The sequence below is a fragment of the Taeniopygia guttata genome, chromosome Z (assembly GCF_048771995.1).
Source record: "Taeniopygia guttata chromosome Z, bTaeGut7.mat, whole genome shotgun sequence".
In the NCBI taxonomy this organism is placed as follows: domain Eukaryota; kingdom Metazoa; phylum Chordata; class Aves; order Passeriformes; family Estrildidae; genus Taeniopygia; species Taeniopygia guttata.
Window position 1 is genome coordinate 49848024 of NC_133063.1, and position 22688 is coordinate 49870711.

Consider the following 22688-nt stretch of genomic DNA (forward strand, 5'->3'; position numbering starts at 1 on the left):
CCTGCAAGTGCTGAGCAAAAGTTGCACTGTAAGAGGACAAAAACTCAAATGGGCTGTGTAACAGACCTCATATTTCAAACAAGTTTTGTAGACATTTCAACGACTGTATTATTGGAAACCTGCACTACAGTATTTTTTTAATAGGGTATCCTGCTCACTCATCTCATAAAATAACTGCTTCATAAATCCTCTCTTATAATTATAAATGGTTGTGCAGCTACTAAGTACAGTAGTGAGGAGATAAAACAATATTCTCTGCAATGGAGAACATTAGAAAGGAAAAAAGCAGAGAGGTATATGTGCAAAAAAATGACATGATATTTAACATAAAATCTGTGTGGAAAAAAGGCCTTTTTATTCACATAATTTCACAAGAAAAGTGAGAAAGGCAACATCCAAATGCACCATTCCTTGATACTTCCTGCTCAAGAACAATTACATACCATGGTATTTCCTTTGGAGTTCTTGCTGGACTTGCTGAGAACTTCCACCATCAGGCCGCATAAAACCCAGGAGCCTCTGCTGTAGATTGGCTGGTGTGCTGAAACTGCAATTAAAAAAAAAAAAACAAACAAAAAAAAACCCACCAAAAAACACTAATATGATTACAAATAACAAACCCCTTAAAGATGAATCTAAAAAAATCATTTTTAGCATCTAAATGTTGAAGCTGAAGACCATACAAACACTTCAACTCAGCAAAACAGCTATGGGTAGTTTTTCAAAAGCTGAACATTAAATAGCACATGTAAATTTACCACAATTAATAATACCTTGGGTTTCCAAGTGCTCCTACTGTAGCAAACTGTGAATTTCTATCCAAAAATTCTTGTAAACCTTTCAGTTCTTGTAGCACACATTCCAGCATACGGGCTGGAACACTGCTTTCTATCTGCAAGAGAAAAGAAACTCCATACAGAAAGTTGCATTTTCACACTTCTTTTTCCAAAAACCTTCAATTAAGCTAAGGTCACTGAAAAGACAAATAAGAGGGTAGGGTACAACAAATAGTGTATTAGTAACAGATCACTGGAACACAACCTCATTATACCACATTCATTGAGACAGTACACAAGTGAAGAGGAAGGAATCTCCTGAAGATACACAGTATTCAATATGCTATTTTCTTTGTTCCTCAGATAACTAAATCAGCTATGCTTTACTACTTTCAACTCTAAGCTAGAACAAGTATTGAGCACTGAATTCTATTAACAGCCACAGCCAGAAAAGATTTTATTTTCATTAAGGTCAAAAAATGAAACAGCACGATGTTAGTTAGGCAAATGATGAATTTTTTTCCAAATCATTAATTTTTAGGGTTTATCTGGAAGGAGTATGCAGAAACCCTAAGTGGGTATCAAGGAAGTGACATCAATAAACATGGTGAAAACTGCCCATTGACAATTAAGAGAGAATAAATTAGTTTGAGATTAAATTAGTTCCGTTTCTTAGAAAATACCATTTAAAGTAACAGCTTTAAAATACAACTAATTATCAGCTAAGAGCTCAGCAGTTAAGAATACAATGACATGACAAACAATGGGTTTTGCACCAAATGGTTTATGACTAAGAATGGAAGTTTAAAAGGACTTAGATACTAAAAGAAACCTTTTCAGAACACAGAATAATATTTTACATACTGCAACAATTTCTCGATTGCCACTTTTGAAAACTCTCTCCACGACTATACTGCCATCCCAAATATTTCTGCAAAACAAAAAAAAGTCAAGTGATTTAACCAAGTACTTTTCTAAGTCTTCTAGGTATAATTTCTTGAAAAAGAAATGGTAAAACTTTAAAGCTGTAAGTCTAAAAAAAGGAATAATTTTGGATTAAAACAAAATATTAAAAAAACTATTATATAATTATGAATAGTGCAGATATAAATAATTAGCCAAATTCCAGGTCTAAAAACTTACATTAAATTAATTAGACACTTTCAAATACTATAGATGAATATCATTCCCTGGAAATACAGTGTAAACAAACAAGTCTCATACAAAAATTTCTTTCCCAGTCAGCATGGAGAGAGATCACCAATATATGCAGAATTCTGGTCTTGCTTGCGTTGTTTAGGGCTCAACATCCAAGGTAACAGAATCTTTAGTCCTGCTTCATTGCTCTGACTTGAGCATTCTGATTAAACATTCTTCATAGAAATTAAAGATAGGACCTTGATCTTTTAAGTCCTTCTGCATTTCTGTTTTGTCTTTCAGTAGGACTTTAAAACATAAAACTCTACGGTTTGAAAACTAAGCCTGGAGATTTCACAGCTCTGTTTACGCACCTGATTGCAGCTCAGTATATAAGCAACTTTCCTGCCCTAAGCATTCACTGAATGTACTATTATTAAAAGAGATACAAAGACAACATATTATATAGACAGGTATTAACTAAATAAATACAACATTAAAATTTACTAATTTCCAATTTAAATACTATTACTACAGAAAGCACCACCTACAAGCATTAGTGCACAGAAAAACTATGAAACAAATTGAGTGACAGAATCTCTTTTTACAAAGACCTCACCCTATAATCCGGGCAAAGTATATGCAGATGCCATTGTGTCTTCCAGAAAACACTATCTCGGGACCCATCATTCCACTAATGGATGTACCAGGGTGAGAGATGGAATTTCCAGGAGGAAAAATAGGAGTTGACATAGCAGGAGGTTGTAAACCTAGGGTAAAAAGAAGTATTACTCATTTAAACGCCAATGAAAAAGCTTACTTAAAAAAAAAAAAAAAGGAGAAGGTGTTACCTTGCCCAGATGTCAAAATGCTAGGATTAGAATATGGACTATCAACAGTCAAAGGTGAACCTAAGAAGGGAAAAGAAATAAAGGTAAGGTTGTCAAACACAATCCAAAATTGCCCCCTCCCAAATCTACGCCATAAAATATCTGTACAAAAGCAGCAAAGTTGTTAAATCAAATATTTTAAATGTTTTGTTTATAGTTATGTATCAAATTGGACTCACTTCTTATCAACTAACACTCCACAAGTCAAATGAATGGATACACTTCCTTAAAGAACAGGTGAAGCAGCATTCATACATTAATTTATTGCACACCGTATGTTGTTTGCATTGGATATAATATTGCCCACATATTTTTTTGCTGTTTATCACCTTCTGAATGCTGAACACTGGTAATATTACTTTCATTTTCATGTGGGGCAGATGTACAAATACTACATCAACACTGCTAACTCAAAATACTTTGTCTGAGACTTTCCACAGCCTAAAGTTCAGGTATGAATACTCCATCTCTTTCTGCAAATTAAGTCTGAATAGCTAACTTAGGACCTCAAAATATCAGGAGCATGTGTGGTCATCTACAAAAATGTCCACATACCATTAGCAAAAAAGGTGATCTATCACAGAAAAGGCAAGAAAAACTGTCACTCTGAAAATTTGACTTTTATCAAAGGATACAGTTTTGCCTAATTTGCTACAGTTCTCTGAACCTGGCAACACAGAACAGCACAGAGGATACCACAGTGCCAATACATTCTCAAGAGCACATTGTCATGTGTGCTAAAGCAGAGCACAAACTCGCAAAAAAGCAGCATGCAAAATGCATGACTAGACTTTCAACAGTTGGAAAAAGATGGAAATAAGTGAAATGCACCTGGCCTTTTAATGCTAACATTATTGTTATGTAGTTTCACATGCAAAATTATGAGGTGGTTGAATGAATTTCTGTCAGCAGTGTCTGACCCACCACATGGGACATCCACAATATCAGAATCTTAATTTCACATGACAGTTTCTCTACCCTTTGAGCAAACCGAGAAAGTAGTAGAAGAATGGTGCCATCTTCCACCTGGACCTGTTACTGAAGCAAAATGGAAACATCTGCTTTGATATTAGGTTTGAAAGAGGTATTTATTAAAGAACAACAAAAATATGCAAACATTAAGACTTGGGAAAAATACATTTACTCCTAAAATGAGTCTCCTTGTTGACTACAGATCTTCCTACCATTTCCCCCACAACCTAATTTCACTCTTAGTCTGCTTCTGGCACCTGTTCTTCCCATAGCTGCTGTTCTCTCCAACTCAGATTTAATTTTACATTCTTATGCTTTGCCTCAGCTCTTGCTCACAACTGTTACTGTTCCACACCAAAAAGGTTGAAAAGTGATGCCACTAATCCATAAAATCAACCACTCCTCTTAAGAGTTTTAACAGTAGTTAAGAATTCTGAAAAACAGGGTCAACTGTTTTTCCTAAATTTCATCCTAGCTCAACACATTTTTCTCCAATACTTAGGAATTTGGATACATGTCAAAATATAGTAATGAAATGGAATTTCTTTGAATTTCAGGCAAACAAGTTTATTTCTCAAGTCTGTTGTGTAAAACTTAATGCCACATGTCAGACAAAGGAAGAGGATCTTATACATTAATGAGTTCTAGATAAAAACCAGTAATTAATTTAATTCAGTATTTCAATCAGAATTTCAAACTCATCATCGTGAATTTCTTTTTTAAAAACTCTTCCAATCTGAAATTGAGTGATACATCAACTGTATAAATTTAAGTGAATTTGAAAGTACATAAAGGCCTTCACTCCAAGAAGCATCAAGTTCTGAGGAGAAAAGTAAGCACTTTTCTCATTTCTAGGTGGCACTGAAGACTGAAACCAAATGCTGAAGACAACTTTTAAAGAGAAATCACTCCGAATGACTAGCTCATTTCTTGATCAAATTTCTTCTTCCTTCTCATAAGCAGTATCTATAGAGGCATGACAATAACAATGTAGGAAGATACTGTTATATCTACACAGCAACCAACTAAGTTTCTTGAAGTCTCAAATACATTATTGATAAGTTGTGAAGTGACTGAAATTACTCTTGAAAGTATACCCTTCTCACAGTGTCTTAACAGAGTATATGCAATATAGACACATTACTTGAGATAACGACTCCCTCACTAAATCCAAAAACCACTCAAGAGAAATGGAAAAAGCTCTTGTCATTAACTAGCAAGTAAGCGGAAAAACACAGTCTATTTCAGACAAAAAGAACACAAGCACTTCTGAGAAGACAAAACACAACAAATTCAAGGAAAAAAAACCTGTCCAGGACTATTAAATGCTTGCTACATACCTGCAGAAACAGGGGAACCCAAAATAGGTCCAACGTTGCTGGGAGGAGGCAGAGCTGATGGAAATCTCATTTGTGCTTCTCCACCATACCTAAAGTTTGCAACACCAAAAATTCTCAACATGTCATGTATAGTCCATTCAATTTTCATGCCTTTGAGAATTAACAGCAATTTTGGGTTTCTTTTCAAACAGGGGATAAAAATCCCAGAATAGTTTTTAAGAGAAATTTACCAATTCCAGATGCTTTAGCATCTTTTCATGGTTTGCTTCTATAGGAAAGTGGAAAGAAGGACACAGTTGAGATGACCCATGGTTATCTTTGTATCACCCACAAGTAATTTCTACTCATCTCTACCCTATAGTGTTACATGAGCAATTTGCTATGTCTTGCCTTGCTAACTCCAGAGTTATAATCCACATTTTGTCTTTTATTTTGTGATAAAATTGAATTTAATAAAGAGCAACTATTCACAAACTACTGAAAACAGCTTACTGACTTTAACACCTGCACAGTTTTGGCAAGGAACTAGTAAGTTTTTGGGAATGCAGCACTCCAGGCTGCCCATTTTATCATCACTCTCAACATCCCTACCTTACCAAAAACTGTTTTCTCTCCCTGTGAGGGCAGCCAAGAGACCCACAATATATGGTCACAAGAATCTCATGACGTTCAACAAGGCCAAGTGCAAGGTGCTGCACCTGGGTCAGGGCACTGCCCTACAGAGCACAGACTGCAGAAAAAAGACTCATTGAGGGCAGTCCTGTGGAAAAACACTTAGGGGCTCTCATAGGTAAAGAGATGGAAATAAACCAACAAAAAAAAAATAGTTGATCAAAAAGCCAACACTATTCTGGGCTGCATCAATAGAGTGATAGGGTGATTCTCCCCTTCCACCCTGTCTTTGAGATACCCCACATGCACACCCTCATTGCATCCATCTCTGGGGCCCTCACTTCAGGAAAGACTTTGGACTCATTGGAGCAGGTCCACATGAGGCCATGAAGACCATGAGGGTGCTGGAGCAGCTCCGCTGTGAAGACAGATTCAGAGCTGGGTTGTTCAGAGAGCAGATGAGAAGAGTCTGAGAAGATCTTATAACATCTTCCAGGACTTAAGGGTGTCTTATAAAAATCAAGGGAGAACAACTTTTTACAAGAGCAGATAGTGACAGGACAAGGAAGAATTATTTTAAACTAAAAGATCAAAGAGATTTAGGTTAGGTATTACAAAAAATTTCTTTTCTGTGAGGTAGATGAGGCACTGGAAGAGGTTGGCCAAAGATGGTGAGGACATTCCATTCATTAAAGTATTCAAGGCCAGGATGGATGGCGTCTTAAGCAACATTATCTAGTGGGCAGTATCCCTACCCAAGGCATATGGGTTGAAACAAAATGATCTTTAAGGTCTCTTTAAACCAAATCAAGTTTGTGACTCTCTGCATACACTGATTTCTTTAAGGCAGCTAATAAAAATACACATATTTGCACCATTCCAAGGATATACAGCACTTAAGATACACGAGTTAGAATTTAATCCTCAGGAATGAAAGCCTATACTTCATCACTTAAATTGTACTGGAAAAAACATGCCAAACTAAACAGCAACAACCACAGCCAAAGCAACCAACCAACCAAAAAAAAGAAACACAAAGCCCAAAACCACAACCACCAAAACCATCAACACCTATAACCAAAAGTCACCAGGCCCTGAACTCGCAGCAGGTTAAAAAGCCTGTACAGATGTTTAGTGACTGTAGTGATCCTGAGCATAATATTCAGAAAGACAGAATTAAAACTTACCTAAAGAATGCTCGAGTAGCCCAGGCAGACACTTCTCTATCACATGCAGCATTAGAACAGGCCAAAATAAGGCAAGTGGCACAGGCCTGATCCTCCTAGAGCATATTACAACATTAGTGTGCTTCCTTATATCAAGTAGGAAATTTATAGATGCTATATTCCTCAATAACTAAAACAGTAAGTACTTTCTGCATAATTGTATTTAGAAGCCAGGGCAATCAGCTCTTCCAAATTATAGAAAAGAAGTGAACCCCAGCAAGTTATTCACTGTATCAGGTAAGTTTTTGCTATACAGTTTTTGCAAACTCAGTGCTACTACTGGTAGGGAACAATTTCCATGCCTGACATTTAATTATAACTAAGATTTATAAATTTCTATAAACAGAAAGCCATAAATTACAATTGTGTTCGAAGAAAAAACATTTGTAAAAATCAGTGTTTGCATGTTCTAATAAGCTGTTACAATACCATGTCCTTTCCAAGCACAAGAGAATAGATTACAATGAACACTGACTACAGATACTACACAATACTAGTAATATTAAAACTGCAATCCACAATAACCAAGCTTCTGCTTTTTTATTGTTTATCTCAAGCTGCTAATAAAACAGAATACCCAGACCAACTACACACATTTCTACTGGCCTTCAAAATATAAAAATCCCTTGTAGTGGTAGGAATTCAACTTTTTTAGAAACTCTTCCTCTCCTGCTCTCAGATGAACTTCTTTCTAAACTAAGAAGTGCACTACACTTCTGCATACAAGATACAGGAATTTCAGGGAAAGTGAATGACATGTTTGTTTTTAGGTATCATAAAATGAGAAATTATTTCTCTATACAATAACTTTACGTAGACAAAAGAAGAATTTACCAATTACTGTAATTGGTAAATGAAACATTGACCAGAAGATTGCAGCAACAATGAAAAGGTGACAAGTCTTCCATTTTTCATAACACATCAAAAGCTCTTACCTGATGCAATTTGAAAAATCTCTCAATCTCTTCTCCATCTCCACCTGTATTGCTCACAAGCAGATGCCGCAGCTGATCAACAGGTCTGAGTTTATGAAACATAACACTTCCCTAAAAGCAAGGAAAAGCAGCTTAGACTAAAGTTATCTTTACTCTGTTTCATCACAACACACCCATCTCCATGACATTTATCTTTGGCATTCTGAGTTTTCCTCTACTGCACCACTGGATCAAAATGTACCTGGTGCCCAAAGCCCAGTTCCCAATCACTAGTGAATCAAGGCAAGGCAGGCAAGTGCTGCAATGGTTAGAAACTCTCCACACACTGAGTTAATTTCTTTTTGATGCTATTCTTAGCCTAACACAAAGCATAAAATATAACCATATAAGCAAACAAGTATATGCTTATATGCATGTAAGCATATGCAAGTACACACAGAAAAGAAAAGCTTTGAGTGTCTTGCAAATCCTGAAAACTGCCTGGAAGAAAACTCTTTGAATAATTCAAGGCATGGTAAGACTTAACATTAATCACCTTCCCTGCATTCAATCTAGCTACTAGAAAATGCCCAATTAACACCCTTAACAAAACAGCTGCTATTAAACAAATGCAGCTTGCAGATTTAGGGTTTGCAAGACATTAATATTTAAACACTATTGTAAATAGCCTATTTGTTAAGATGCTGAGTGCCAAAAATAGTGCTAAATGTAATCAGAAAAGTAGGCAAGTTCACATCTTTCTTTGTGTGAGTTTGTTTTCTAAAATGCTCTCAAAAAAACCCTTTTGGGACTCTTTCTATGACAAATAAGAAATTCTAAATTCAAATTTCAATTGCCAAAAATATTTACCTGAAATACTTTTCTGGGCAGACAGTGACTGTTTATAAATTTCACATAATCAAGAGCATAACCAAGGCTAAAAGAACCTTCCGGGTTTGTACCTGCAAGGGTTTCTGGAGAGCAACAAAAACTACTAATACACTGTATAAAAGAAGTTGATCTAAAGCCTTTGAGTAAATTTAAAATAGGTATAGATAGTTCAGCAATCTTCTTCCCGATTCATTTTCATGTTCAAAATATAATCCTTAAAACATATCTAAGATGAATCATGTACACGTTTAGATGAGATGTCCAACCTATGTCAAGAAAAGTAATACTCTACTCACTTGGGCTGAAAGCAGAACAAACTTCTTAGGTGGCAGCATGTGCTGCTGCACAACAACAGGTGAATCAGTTATGGGAATAATGTCTTTATTTAGTGGGGTCACAATCTTCTGAACTTTAAATTCATCGATAGCAGAAAGAGCCCAGGAATGTCCATCAACACGGGTTGTCATCTGAGCAACAGATAGATATTATTCACATTTTGGTAGCAAAAATGGGTTTGCACATCCATGGTAATGTTTGACTAGTTGCCATTTAAAATTACACAGAATAAAATCTGCTCCTCACACAACAGAGCCCAACAAAAATAAGTTCCTGTGCTAATGGAAAGTTACCACCACGTTTACAGTTATATATACACTGCTGCTTTTGAGAGAAAGGGAATAATATATTGCTTCTTTTGGGGGAACAGGATATTGTTTTACATTTAAATATAAAACAACTTCCAAAGTAAGGCTGCTACACTATTAACAGCAACCATCTACTAATCACATCAGAACTAAGCACTGTAGGCATAATTAGTTTGAAAGACTTCTTTAAAAACTTTTAAAAAGTTGCAACTGAATTACAAAGGTTTACAAGACTTTTGCAGTTAGCAGCAGTACTTCAAATATAACTCAGGAAGAGACCTATAAGACATTCCAGAAGACTATGTATGCTATCCAGTAAGAATTGCTGCTCAAGAACAGGCAGCAATTTTGTTTGGGAAACCTAGCTGTCTGCTGCTGTCAAATGCCTTGGGAAAAAAGAGGTCAGCACTTGGGATATTTATGTCTAAGTTTCTGCAGGGTAGAGATTTGAAACAACTATAAAGTTCCTTTGTAAGTTATTAATTAAACCAGCAAATTAATCAAAACCTGATTTTGATGTTTTTAACTTACATAGTCACTTCATTCACTCCAACTCTGCTATTTCTTCAGTAATACTATTTTTGACATGTCTCTCCTCTCAGAAGACTTGAAATGTCTTTCAGAGATTAAATATGTTTTCCCTGAACTGACACATAAGGCAACTAACCCTCCCCAAACTTCTCTTACAAACTTACATAACAAAAATGGAAATTAAAGTCAGAAACCATCCCCCCATGAAATAATGAAGACATTAATCATGTGTGGATTTTAATGAAGACATGGCATGTAAGCTTAAAAAAGGAATCAACAATTTCTAGCATCTACATTTTAAACAACTTTTGTACTGATCAACACCATTATGGACAGAGAGCCATGTTTTTCTGTGCTTGTGCACAATATGCAGCATAGCTACAGACAACAGTATTCTCAAATATATTAATTAGAAGTCAAGTCTTAGAAATTAAGGCAACTGCTTTTGACATACAGCTTGCATCAAGCTAGAAAAGCATGCTTGAACTAGGGACCCTACTAAGAGAGGCTCATACAGCTTTGCTTTCAAACTCCTCAAGAAATTTTCTGTCACCTACTTATTTCTTTCAGACAGTATTATTCAGGCATCTGTTATTAGGAAAGAAAACACAATACCTAGATTTCATCAAAATCATAAAGAAGTTTGCTTCATACCTGTGTTTCCATCATTGGCTTTTGAAAAGGGAAAGAATCATGATTGACACACCACAGGATGTCATTATCTTCATTTTCCGAAGCTGCCATCAGCAGGACTCCTAGTAAGAATAGCAATTTTAAGTCCATATTAGAAGCAATCATCATGCATTAAATGCAAACTCATTAATTCATTCCTGTGTTAGCAAAACTCAATCTTTAAGTCATTATAACACAATCTGAACAGCAAATAATAACTCCTGGATTTCTATGCCATACAGTACTTCAAAAGGTCACTTTTAACACCATTTGCCATCTTAAAGGTAAAACAAATGTTTATAGGAATCAAAGTAATTGTGACTGTCACACACAAAAAATATTCTCATTTGAGCCATGCTTCACTGCCTACCTTTGCTATAAAGAGCTCTGTGAACCTTTGCAGGCTTCTCTACATTCGAAGAAGCTGAAAATCCAGGCGGCAAACGGACATGGACCAAGGTTAACATGGAAGGACGAGCTGTTGGATGTTTAAATTGTGATGTACTAAAATACAGTCGGACACCTGAACAAAAGATAAGAAAGGTCACAAACTGTGCAGATACCATTTATCAGTTTAAGTAGAGCGGAATTAGCATTTTTTTTTACCTGCATGTGTGATTGCTAGGAGTTGACAGTCTATGGATTCAGAACTTTCAATCACTGCTATTTGAATAATAGGCTTAAATACAGAACGATCAATTGTTCTGAAAAATAAAACAAAAAAAACCCCAATACAATTATAATCCAAAGAAACAGGCAAACTCTTCAAAATTGCATTGTGAAACTATGGGTCTTAAATAAAGCCTCTTATACTGTCATGAACATACCTGGCAATGCTCCCTGCAGCAGAAACTATAGCATTTTGTGAAAGAGAAGTAACCCTAGTCATTCCTTGACCATCTTGTCCCAAATCATAAACCTGCAATTCAGTAACACAGCTTAGTGATTTATGAATGAATGAATAAATTCAGCCTCACTAATCAAGAAGTAACTCAAGCTGTATTTTTATTTTGTACTCATGCTTTCACAGAATTGAGGCTACTCTTTCCTAAGAAAAGAAGCTTTTCAAATCTTCAGGACACACATTGCTAAGAAAAGATAAACAAGAGTAAGGCCTAACATAGCTACAGAGAAATCTCAGGTATTAAGGTAAAATTACAGAGGTACCTGTACATTATTACATACTTTAGTAACAGACCAAAGACTCATAAGAAGGCACATACCTGCAGGACTCCTTTTTCTGAGCGGGTGTACAAGATATTTCGAGAGTTGTCAATGGCGATTTGAACTACAGGATCTGGAGAGGGAGGAAGAAAAGGGACAACTAGCAAATCAACACTGGACTTGGGCAAGCAAGTTTAGGACAGAATGTTTAAAATAATGAATGGTAAGTTCACAAAAATTGCACTTTCATACAGGACTGCTGCTGTAAGGGATTTAAAACATCAATTAACACAATTGCTACCAAACAAACAACAAAAAGAATACCAGAGAAAAAAACTGGAATTTGAAAAAAAAATTTTGACTAAAGCAGCAAAAGTAAGATTATTCACTTATACATTTCCATGTTCATGGTGATACCACTAAGCACATATTAATTTTGTGCTACATATCACTCACTTTAGTTAGAAATGTCAAAGAAATGTCAGTTTTTTCAGGCTTTGCTATTTCCATCCTGAACTAAACACACAATCTGTCTCAATTTCACAGAATCACTAGGTTGGAAGACACCTTCAAGATCAAGTCAACCCTCTTTTTTTAATACCTCAACTAAACCATGGCACCGAGTGCCACACCTAGTCTTTTTTTAAACACATCCAGGGAGGGTGACTCCACCACCTACCTCCCCAAGTAGACCATTTCAGTACTTTATCACTCTTTCCATAAAAAATTTATTCCTAATATCCAACCTACATTACCCTTGGCGCAGCTTAAGACCATGTCCTCTGGTTGTGTCAGTGGCTGCCTGGAGAAAGAGACCAACCCCAACCTGACTACAGCTACTCTTCAGGGAGTTGTAGAGAGTGATAAGGTCACCTCTGAGTCTCCTTTTCTCCAGACTAACCAACCCCAGCTCCCTCAGCCCTTCCTCTCAGGGCTTGTGTTCCAAGCCCCTCACCAGCCTCGTTGCCTCCTCTGGATGCACTCAAGCGCCTCAACATCCATCCCAAACTGAGGAGTGAGAACTGGACACAGCACTCAAGGTGTGGCCCCACCAGTGCTGAGTACAGGGGAAGAATGACCTCCCTGCTCCTGCTGGCCACACTGCTCCTCATACAGGCCAGTACAGAAGGTGGCCTTCTTGGCAACCAGGGCACACTGCTGGCTCATGTTCAGCTGGCTGCCACCAGTACCCCCAGGTCCCTTTCTGCCTGGGCACGGTCCAGCTGCACCATCTCCAGCCAGCGTTGCAGGGGATTACTGTGACCAAAATGCAGGACTCGGCACTTGGAATCCTACCTTCCAACAGACTGACACACACTCTCAGCTTAGTGTAATTTGCAAATTTACTGATGGAAGACTCAATACCCTCATCCATGTAGTCAATAAACATACTGAACAGGACTGGCCCCAGCACAGAGCCCTGAAGGACACCACTGGTGACAGCCCACCAGCTGGATGCAGCACTGTTCACCACCACTCTCTGGGCCCGGCCATCCAGCCAGTTCTGAACTCAGGAAAGAGTGCTCCTGTCCAAGCCATGAGCTGCCAGCTGTTCCAGGAATGTGCTGTGGGAGATGGTGTCAAAGGCCTTGTCAAAGTCCAGATAGACAACATCCGCAGCCTTTCCCACATCCACCAGGCGGGTCACCTGGTCATAAAAGGAGAGCACGTTGGTCAACATGACCTACCCCTCCTAAACCCATGCTGGCTGGGTCTGATACCCTGGACATCCTGTAAATGCTGTGATGACACTCAGTATAAATTGCACCATTATCTTGCCAGGTACTGAGGTCGAGCTGACTGGTCTATAACTACCAGGATCCTCCTTCCAACCTTTCTCCTGAATGGGCATCACATTGGCTAGCTTCCAGTCATCTGGAACCTCTGTGCAATTCTTTTCTAATAATCAACCACTGCAAGTATCATTGACAATAACTATGTGCTCTGAGTAAGCAAAATATTCAGACTAACTTCTCGGCAGTATTATTTAAAAGGTAATATTAAAGTGTTGGCTAATAAGAACTTTAATATCAGTACTTACCATCCTCTGAGAATGTGAACTGTAGCAACGAAGGAATAAGAAAAGACAGTGCACTCTTTGAATGATTAATTTTTCTACAGCGCTGGCTAAACCAGCCTGCTTCAGCCTACAATTCAAAACAAATACAGCATTGAAAAAAAAAGAAAAAAAAAACCAAACTAGAAGTGATATTAAAAAAGTCATTCACAGGACAAGTATGAAAACAAGCAAAGATCTATCTGCAAACTACTGATTTAATTGAACAAGTATGTGTTATTAAATGGAAAGAAAACAGTGATCGTTAAAATGAAAATTTTGCATAAGAAAACGTGTGCAGATGCTGCAATTTGAATTTTTAAAGTTGACCAAAACTGCACTGATATTCCCCACATAAATACTACTTCTTCAAAGAAAATATATCTAGCCTAAGCCGTTGTGCAACCAACACACGCAACACAATTACAGAAGAGACATGTTTTAGAACTATTATTGCTGAGATCTCACAACAGTGAAAAAATTAAAAAAGCCTGTGTGTAAAACCCACAGTCACCTGGTATGCTACTTCATATAAACAGCCATCTTTTCCTGCCAGAAAGATCCTTCCATTATCAGTGGATGTGATTGCCAGGATGTAAGTGTTGTCAGTAGGGAGCGAATACAGAGGATCTGGTAGCAGCTGCATTCCTCCAGACATGCTGTCATTGAGTGATCCAGTACCTTCAGTAAACAAAAAACCATAAATCCTCTTTAGTTCTTAAGCTGTTTTAATAAATACTACAGGTCTGTGATAAGAAACATATCAGAAACCAGAAAAAACTACTGCAAATTTCACAGTTATGAATGTATTCTTGAACAGCTTTTGTACAATTTGAACTGCAGAGTAACAAATCCATTCTATGTAGGTTTCCGAGGAAGGAAATGCAATGTTTTTCATTTCTATAGACTGTTCTCTCCTTTAAATCATACCAAGTCCAAAACACAGGCTTCTACTTGCTTTCTCTTTCTCATTGACATATTATTTAAAAAAAAAAAAAAAAAAAAAAAGTAGTATAGTTCTCTCACTTTCACCAAACAATTTCTTCTCTTAGTATATATGGCATAAAAACATGCTATCAGGTTCTCAATTTTTGTGGTTGGAATACAAATGCCAACAAAGTTAATGAACTCTATTCACAGTTTCAAAATTCATGCAGCTATCTTCTCTCCCTCTCCAATATACTGTTTAATTAACAGGAGCACCTGTTTTAAAAGCTTTTTTTTTACATTAAATATGCGAGTAATAAAATGTAATGCTTCTCATGGAGTCAATGATCCAGCAAGTGCACACACCATAAAAAAATTATCTTCCCTGCTTTTAACATGACTTAAAAACTAGCAAGGCACTAGGCACATGTGGTTTTTTTATTTTTTTGAATGACTACTAATAAAACTGCCATGTGTAAATACACATGGGAATTAACACACTGGGAACACGGGAGAAGAGAGAATTACCTGATTGTATATTAGAACAATGAAGTCCCAAAATCACAATATCCACAGGAGTAGCCAGAACAAGTAAGTGTCGTACATGAGGCTGGAAGATACCTACATAAAAAAAGAAAATTTTAGTTTGCATCCTGCTTCTCTGATCACAAAGATGAAAGCAAATAAATCCATTGGAAAGCCACATCAACTGATTAGACTGAATAGTCATATGTTAAGCCTAATGATCTGTGGAATTCTAGAATTAGAAAGGAGTATCTGCCAGCAGCTCGACTTCCACTTCATGAAAAACAGGATCTTTAAAACTACATGTCTCTTACCAACATGCTTCTTTTAAACTCAACTCATTTGCCAATTCAACTTTGACTTTAATGTTATCTTAGCAGTAGATACCGAAATAACTAGGAGGGATAAAAACCAGAATCTCATGGAAATTATCACTTGAATGTGTAAATTTATAAACAGTACAAATGCTAAAGCATGATGTGGCAAAATGCAAGCTTATCAGTGAAAATAATTGTTAAACTGTACATTATTTTTGGCTCATAATTTTTAATGTTTCTAAAATAAAAATAATCCCACACAGTCTGTGTGTACATATACATATATACACACAAACCACAGATTTACACATAACATAGAATAATTGAGACTGGAAAAGGCCTCCAGGACCACTGAATCCAACCTTGAAACTGAATACCAGCATGTCAACTAAACCATAGCACCAAGTGCCACATCCATGCATCAAACACACATGCATGTTAATATCTACGCATATATAAAACCCAAAAAATTATTTTGGCTTTTATATTACCTTAAATTACGTTTTTTTGTATAAAATACAAAAGCATATATAAAGACTGAAAAAAATAGACAGAAAGTTCAGTACTGTCCAATTCTAATCTCTGTCATAATATTTCTTACCTGCCTTTGGCTTTACAAGGCCCACTGCAATAATAGTTTCACTGAGGCCATCAAAATAAGCCAGATCTCCTCTGTCAATCAATAAACAAAAAACTGCATTAAATTTGCCATATAACATCACATAATAACAAAGTAAATAAAATTAATGTATAATTAAAAATTATTGATGCCTCTGCAACACTCTGAAGCCACATACATCTTTCACTTTCAGTGAAAGCAGGCCATTTGAGTTGCTTGAAGTGCCTACGGTTGATTTTCAAAACAAATCCAACTGCAGAATTTTATATTTTTGGATTTGTTAATTCATACTGTCTACTCTGAATTACACAATGCACCATCTGCAATACTGATTAACATCAGGAGAAGGAAATCACATGGGATTTTTTCCCCCCCTGAAAATTATCTGATACAAAAATTCACAACTTCTTCCTCACTATCTACCACTAACACCATACAGTACTGTTTTCTTTGTATAATGTATTTCATACATTCTGACATAATGTAAACGTACAGATAGTAGCTATTCTGAACTTTATTGTTTTTTTAGGAAATGTAACAATATGTACAAAGCAATTGTTACTACACAAATGCTTACTATGTGGGCAAACAAAGAAGTAAACATGCAAACTATAAACTGATCAATGACATTTCAAAATGAGCTGAGCTTATTTTCAGTTTTATGCATCCATAAAACAAGCATGGAGAGCTTCTATTACAATATTGCAAAATACTAGTGACCTATTAGTAATATAATAAATACCATTGTGGAATTATTGTGGGAATGACTGATCACTGCATACGCATCTCAGTACCTACTAAATCTACTTAGGCACTTAGAGTGATTTTTATCTGCCTTTCAGTACAAGCAAAGCCTTTGCATAAGAAAAGCAGTAACTTTAGGATATTAGATATGTCTGACCCAAAGCAAATACATTTTTCTTTCTCTCACCTGTAGATGATTTGGCAGCATTACTAACTCTTACAGATCATTATACACTTACTATTCAAAAGTTTTAGTAAAACCTAAAAGGAATTAAGATCAGTTAAACTGAACAGCACACCTCCATGCTTTCAGTAAACAATCTTTCAACTGCTCCAGTTGCTTACTTCTGGTATAATACCAATAGAACAACATCAGGAATGCATCCTTTACGTACCCATCCTCATAGTTCCACATAAAGATGTCACTGTCGATGGTCAGCCAAGCTCGGCTTATCTCTGGAAATACTCCCATCATACAATTGCACTGCATATCTGAAGCACTGCTGATGTAAGGATTAAATGCATTTTGGGTAGTAACAGCAAAATCCTCTTCACAGCATTTCAAAATATTAAAATACAGTATTACACAAACTGCATACTTCAAAATTCTTCATTTAGAAATCAATTCCACCAACAACTCAATGTAAATGGCCTTGTTACCACTTAGAGTATTATTAAGATAACCTGAACAACATTGAAGTTTTTTGCTGGGAGTCTGAAAAAAAAAATGGGAAAGAAAAATATGGAGGAAAGCTTTTTCTAATATTACTTCTTACAGAATCTAGGACATTTGTTTACATTAGGATACGTCCAAACTGCTCCACTAGCTCTGGTGGAAGTGGGACTCGGCGGACTGAGCTGATTTCCGGAAGATTGGGTATTGACAGCAAACCTGGTCCTTGTAAAGGATAATCCATATCTGACATACCAGATACAGTAGGGCTACCTGCAAGTAAGAATGAAAAAAAAACCAAAACCAAAACTGAAATTAAATGTCTTGATGCTGCAGAGACTTTATACTTCTAAGTATCACTATTCACAAGATAGATGTGGACAGAGTTTTCTCTAGGAGCAAAACCACATAAATCTAAGTCTCAAATGAGATAAGAGCAAACAGATTTGCAAACAAACTCTTATAATAACTCACCAGGACTCCAGCCTACTTTTTACCCCTTTTTTTCTGCGATACCCTGCAGTGCTTTTTTCATTGTACGGTCAGACATTCACATGAACAAGCATACTCCTTCACCTAGAAAGGCAGCCTGTACTCCCAGTACCACTTTAAAACACCCACTGGTTTATGTGCTGTGTATCCACGACCCTGCCAGAGCCGCTACACTGTGGCCATGTCACCACTGCACAACAGAACGCAGACACTCCTGTTTACATCCAGCCACCTCTGGATACATAGTACTAGAATGCCTCTAGGAGCCCACTTCGCCAGCCAGTCAGGACTAATGGAGTGTTGGACAAGGAAATGCTGCTTCCACGTGTTAAAAACGAATTTTTGGTGAGAGGAAGTACATCTTATACCATAACGTGACACAAAGTTGCAAACAAAAACAAAACAAAACAACAAAACAAAAACAAAACAAAACAAAAAAGAGTGAAGCTTAAGAGAGTTTCCAGGCTACTTGTAACTTAGGCATGGTGGGGGGCACATGGCTACCATAACAGCATTTTGCACGGGACTTCCCAACAGGAAGAATGGAAAATTAGAGCTGTTTCCATCACCTTTCAGAGGGACAGGAGGCACCTGAAGTCCATCCCTCCTGCCCTCCTAGAGCGTTCATATCCACAGCTCTCACCCGCGCACTGAAGAGAACATAGCACGGCACCACCCCATCCCGCGACGGAGACGGCTCCGCACACCCGGCCCCAGTCCCGGAGCAGGGCCCACGCACGGCACGCGTGTCCGGCCGGGCCGCGCCGGCCGAGGCCGCCCCGCGGCGGGGCCCGGGGCCGCAGGGACCCCGAGCGGGCGCTCCTCACTCACCTGGCGCCGGCACCGCCAGCAGCTCCGACAAGTCCGGGTAGCAGCGGTCATCCTGGATCTGCCGGTCGATGATGCGGCCGGCGATTTCCAGCGCCTCCTGCGCAGCCGGCGCGGCAGGGCTCGTGGCGGCGGGCATCGTGAGGGAGGCGACAGCGGCGGCAGAAGGACAGCGGCGGCAAAGCGCGGCGGCGGCAGAAGGACGGCGGCGGCACGGCGATGGCGGGGCCGCGCTCTCGCGCCGCTCTACCGCCCGCCCAATCCCGGCAGGCCCCGCGCGCCAGGCCGCTTCCGGCGGCGGGAAACGGGGCAGCGGAGGGGAAGGGGAAAGGGCTGAGGAGCGACGGCCCGGCGGGGGCGGCGGGCTGCGCATCCCGGTACGGAAAGTGGTTGCTGCCGGAGAGGATCGCTGGAAGAGCCGACTAAGAGGGGACCTCATCAATGTGCTTAAATACCGAAAGGGGGGGCGGGGGGGGGCGGGGAAGGGTGCCAGGAGGATGAACTAGGCTCTGCTCGGGGGTGTGGAGCAAGAAGGGAAAAAGCAATGGGCAGAAACTAATGCACAGGAAGTTCCATCTGAGCATGAGGAATAAATTTATTGTGCGGTGACCGAGCACTGGAACAGATTGCCCAGGGAGGCTGTGGCGTCTCCCTCACTGGATATAGCCCATTTGTTTGGACACAATCGTGTGCCATGTGCTCTGGGATGGCCCTGCTTGGGCAGGGAGGCTGTAGTCTCTCCAACCTGACCCGTCCTGTGATCTGCTCGAACAGGCTGGCTGGGGCTGCGTGCATCACCGCACGCACCTGAGGGACAGGCGTGGTCTGCTCTGCGGCCCCTCAAAGGCACGGCCTGGCCCCAAGGAGGGCAGTGGGAAGCTTCACTTACAGCAGAGGCACATGGCACAAGAAAGGAAATCGACCCTTGTGTAAACCCAGGGCACAGGGAATATTTGCTCTGGGGTGTCCTGACTCCCAGGGGAGCAGTGACTTTGACCCTCATTCATGGAGAAAACTTCAAAGCCTCAAGGTAAACTAGAAACCACATAAGTGGGAAATAGATTGTAGCGATTGTAGATAGTAGTGTAGTATATCACATGGTTGACAAATTTAGGTTTTAGGATTTTTAGTATGTTATAGATGGGTTCAAGATGGAGGATATAGGGTGTTGTCTTGAGTTCCCTTCTTTCTTCCACTTTCTTCTTGGGTTTAGGTGGTATCTTTTCATTGGGTAGAAAAGTCCACATTGTGGGTCTTTAGGGGTCAGTTATTGGGTTAGGAAAGGAAAATAATTTAGGTGTCACTTCTTAATAGGGTAGCTTAGTTTTTGATTAGCTGTAAAAAGCCTGGTAACAAGAGATTGTTAGCCATTTTTGTGTTGTTTTTCCTGCACAAAAAACATCTGGTGCAGATGGCATGCTGAAATTTCGATAAGGTAGCAATAAACAGAAGCTGAAGACTGAAAAAGTCCAATGTGTCTCTTGGTCCTGACACTCAATTGCTCCAGGAGGGTCTCCCCTGCCAGGGGAGCCCCGAGGGTGTTGCCCAACTTGCGGCCTGCAAACTCACACACCCTCACCCTCTGCTTTCCAGAGTTTAACTTTCCAAAGTTAAACTTCAAACCCAGCAGGGTTTATATCACCGTTGAAGTTTAACCCTAGCCAACAACCAAGCCCCAAGCACCTGCTCGATGACTACCCCACTCCAGGATCAGGGAGAGAATTGGAAGGGTAATAGCTGGAAAAGTTGTGGGTTGAGATAAAGAGAGTATAATAGGGAAAGCAAAAGCCACACACAAAAGCAAAGCAGAACAAGGAATTAAGTCACCACCTCCCATGGGCAGAGAGGTGTTCAGTGACCCCTGGCAGAGCAGGATCCCATCAAAGCACTGCCCAGCAAAACCAGAAATACCTCTATATTATCATCCTGGTGTTCAGCACAAATCCAAAACATAGCCTTGTACTACCAACTGTGAATATTAACTGTACCCCAGCTGAAACTAGCATAATGAGAATATTCTCTATCTTCTCAAGATTAAGAACCTAGTGCCTTGTCACCACCAGGGTTTCCCAGGGCTCAATTTTAGGAACAGTGCTCTTTAATGTTCTTATAAATGATCTGGTTGCAGGAATTAAGTCTGGTTATACTAAACCAGGAGGAGCTGTTGACTCCCTTGATGGTAGAGGAGCCTAAGAGAGATTTGGATAGAGAGCTGATCAATCACCAATCATCTAAAATCCAAGAAGTGCTAGATTCTCCACACAGGACAGGGAAATCATGATTGCACAGAAAAATTAGGGGATGAGAGCCTGGATTGCAGCTCCATTAGAAACAATCTGAGTTTTTGGGTTGATGTCAAGTTGAATATGAGCCAAGAGTGTGCCACAAGTGACGTCAAAAGGGCCAATTAAGTTGCGGAGCGCATTTGCCACAGCACCGCTGGCCAGTCCAGGGAGGTGACTGTCCCATTCTACACTGTGCTGTGGGGCTGTACACTCCATGTTGAGTCCTATGAGCAGTTTTGGGCACCTCAATTTAAGAAGGACATCACACTGTTAGTGTGTCAGGATTAGGGCACCCAAGATGATGAAGAGTTATCGAGGTCTACATTTAAGATACTGAGGTCACTGGGCTTATTCAGCTTGGGGAAGGTGGAGTGGGAGCCTCAGGCGGTGGACACACCGCGGTCAGGGATGTGCTGACCTCTTCTTGATGACCAGTGGCAGGGCAAGAAAAGATGGAAGGAAGCTCTGCCAAGGGAAATTCAGGTTGGACTTCCTGACTCTCTGAGAGGGTGGTTGGTCCGTGGAAAAGGCTTCACAGGGAATTTGTCAGGGCACTGTCAGGAAAATTTATCCACAAACATCAGAGGTTTATGTGCAAAAAAGAGACAGAGGAGACATGTTACTTTATCTAAATAAAGGGAGAGGCCATGGGGCATTCCCCTGGGGTCTCTTGAATTTTTGGAGGACGCGGCCTCCTTTTTATCCTAATTTCCCTTCTACATTTCCATTCTCTCTGTTCCCATTGGCTGAGCTACTTGAGAGGTGCAGACTTCCCGATATGCCTGATACCAGAGATCTCCCTCTAATGTATAACCCTCCCTTTTAATTTTTAATACTTATTGATTTTAGTTTTTTTTTCCCCATTGTTTCTTTCATCTTTCAATGTCCTATTTAACTTTTCAGCAACCCTAAACCTTTTTTATAAAAGCAAGTATATTTTTCCATTCATCATCAGGTGAATCCTTCCTTTCTTTTATCTCTCAGTGCTAGTTTTATCTACCAGCAGATCCACAGCTCGTTTGTAAAGACCGTTTCACTCTGCCATTTCACTCAGCACCAAGCCTGGTAGAGCTCAAGGAGCATCTGCACAACACGCACAAAAACGCGTTAGTTTTGTGTGGTGCTGCGAGGAGCACGAATTCCGAATACGGACCGGGAAGGAAGCTCAGCTGTGCCCGCCCGGCCGCTTCCTGCCGGCGCCTGTTGTGGATCCGGGGCAGGCGTAGCATGGAGCCGGCGGCCGAGAGCGGTGAGGGACGGGGCGCCGGGGCTGAGGCGGACCCAGCTCGGCCGCGGTCCCCGCTCACCTCCGTGGTTTCTTCTCCCTTCTCGTTGTAGATGCGGAGATGCTGGGGACACCCGACCCGGAGCTGGCGGCCACCATGGGCTTCTCCGGCTTCGGTGCGTGGCGATGCGGCGGGGGGCCGGGGGCTGGCTGGTGGAGCGGGGCGCA

At 39.7% G+C, this 22688-nt stretch overlaps 2 protein-coding genes across 3 annotated transcripts in view; one reads left to right on the forward strand and one right to left on the reverse strand.

Moving 5' to 3' along the window:
* Nucleotides 1-19235, reverse strand: part of NUP155 (nucleoporin 155) — a 30430-nt gene extending 11195 nt beyond the window's left edge. The window contains exons 1-22 of one of the 2 annotated variants that reach the window (XM_072922033.1): nucleotides 18954-19235; nucleotides 17766-17903; nucleotides 17353-17449; nucleotides 16196-16266; nucleotides 15281-15373; nucleotides 14340-14506; nucleotides 13811-13916; nucleotides 11829-11902; nucleotides 11433-11524; nucleotides 11212-11309; nucleotides 10976-11128; nucleotides 10588-10688; nucleotides 9055-9225; nucleotides 7889-7999; nucleotides 6915-7009; nucleotides 5116-5204; nucleotides 3782-3841; nucleotides 2765-2824; nucleotides 2533-2683; nucleotides 1641-1707; nucleotides 774-892; nucleotides 444-547 (exon numbers count right to left, since the gene is read on the reverse strand). In XM_072922033.1, the coding sequence (XP_072778134.1) occupies nucleotides 444-547; nucleotides 774-892; nucleotides 1641-1707; nucleotides 2533-2683; nucleotides 2765-2824; nucleotides 3782-3841; nucleotides 5116-5204; nucleotides 6915-7009; nucleotides 7889-7999; nucleotides 9055-9225; nucleotides 10588-10688; nucleotides 10976-11128; nucleotides 11212-11309; nucleotides 11433-11524; nucleotides 11829-11902; nucleotides 13811-13916; nucleotides 14340-14506; nucleotides 15281-15373; nucleotides 16196-16266; nucleotides 17353-17449; nucleotides 17766-17903; nucleotides 18954-19089 (2353 nt within the window). In that variant the 5' untranslated portion in view covers nucleotides 19090-19235. The remainder of the gene's footprint in view (nucleotides 1-443; nucleotides 548-773; nucleotides 893-1640; nucleotides 1708-2532; nucleotides 2684-2764; nucleotides 2825-3781; nucleotides 3842-5115; nucleotides 5205-6914; nucleotides 7010-7888; nucleotides 8000-9054; nucleotides 9226-10587; nucleotides 10689-10975; nucleotides 11129-11211; nucleotides 11310-11432; nucleotides 11525-11828; nucleotides 11903-13810; nucleotides 13917-14339; nucleotides 14507-15280; nucleotides 15374-16195; nucleotides 16267-17352; nucleotides 17450-17765; nucleotides 17904-18953) is intronic. The other variant, XM_072922034.1, reaches the window with a different exon arrangement.
* Nucleotides 19236-22334: 3099 nt separating this feature from the next.
* Nucleotides 22335-22688, forward strand: part of WDR70 (WD repeat domain 70) — a 125338-nt gene continuing 124984 nt past the window's right edge. The window contains exons 1-2 of the mRNA XM_002195375.6: nucleotides 22335-22484; nucleotides 22574-22636. Coding sequence (XP_002195411.2) covers nucleotides 22463-22484; nucleotides 22574-22636 — 85 coding nt within the window. The 5' untranslated portion in view covers nucleotides 22335-22462. The remainder of the gene's footprint in view (nucleotides 22485-22573; nucleotides 22637-22688) is intronic.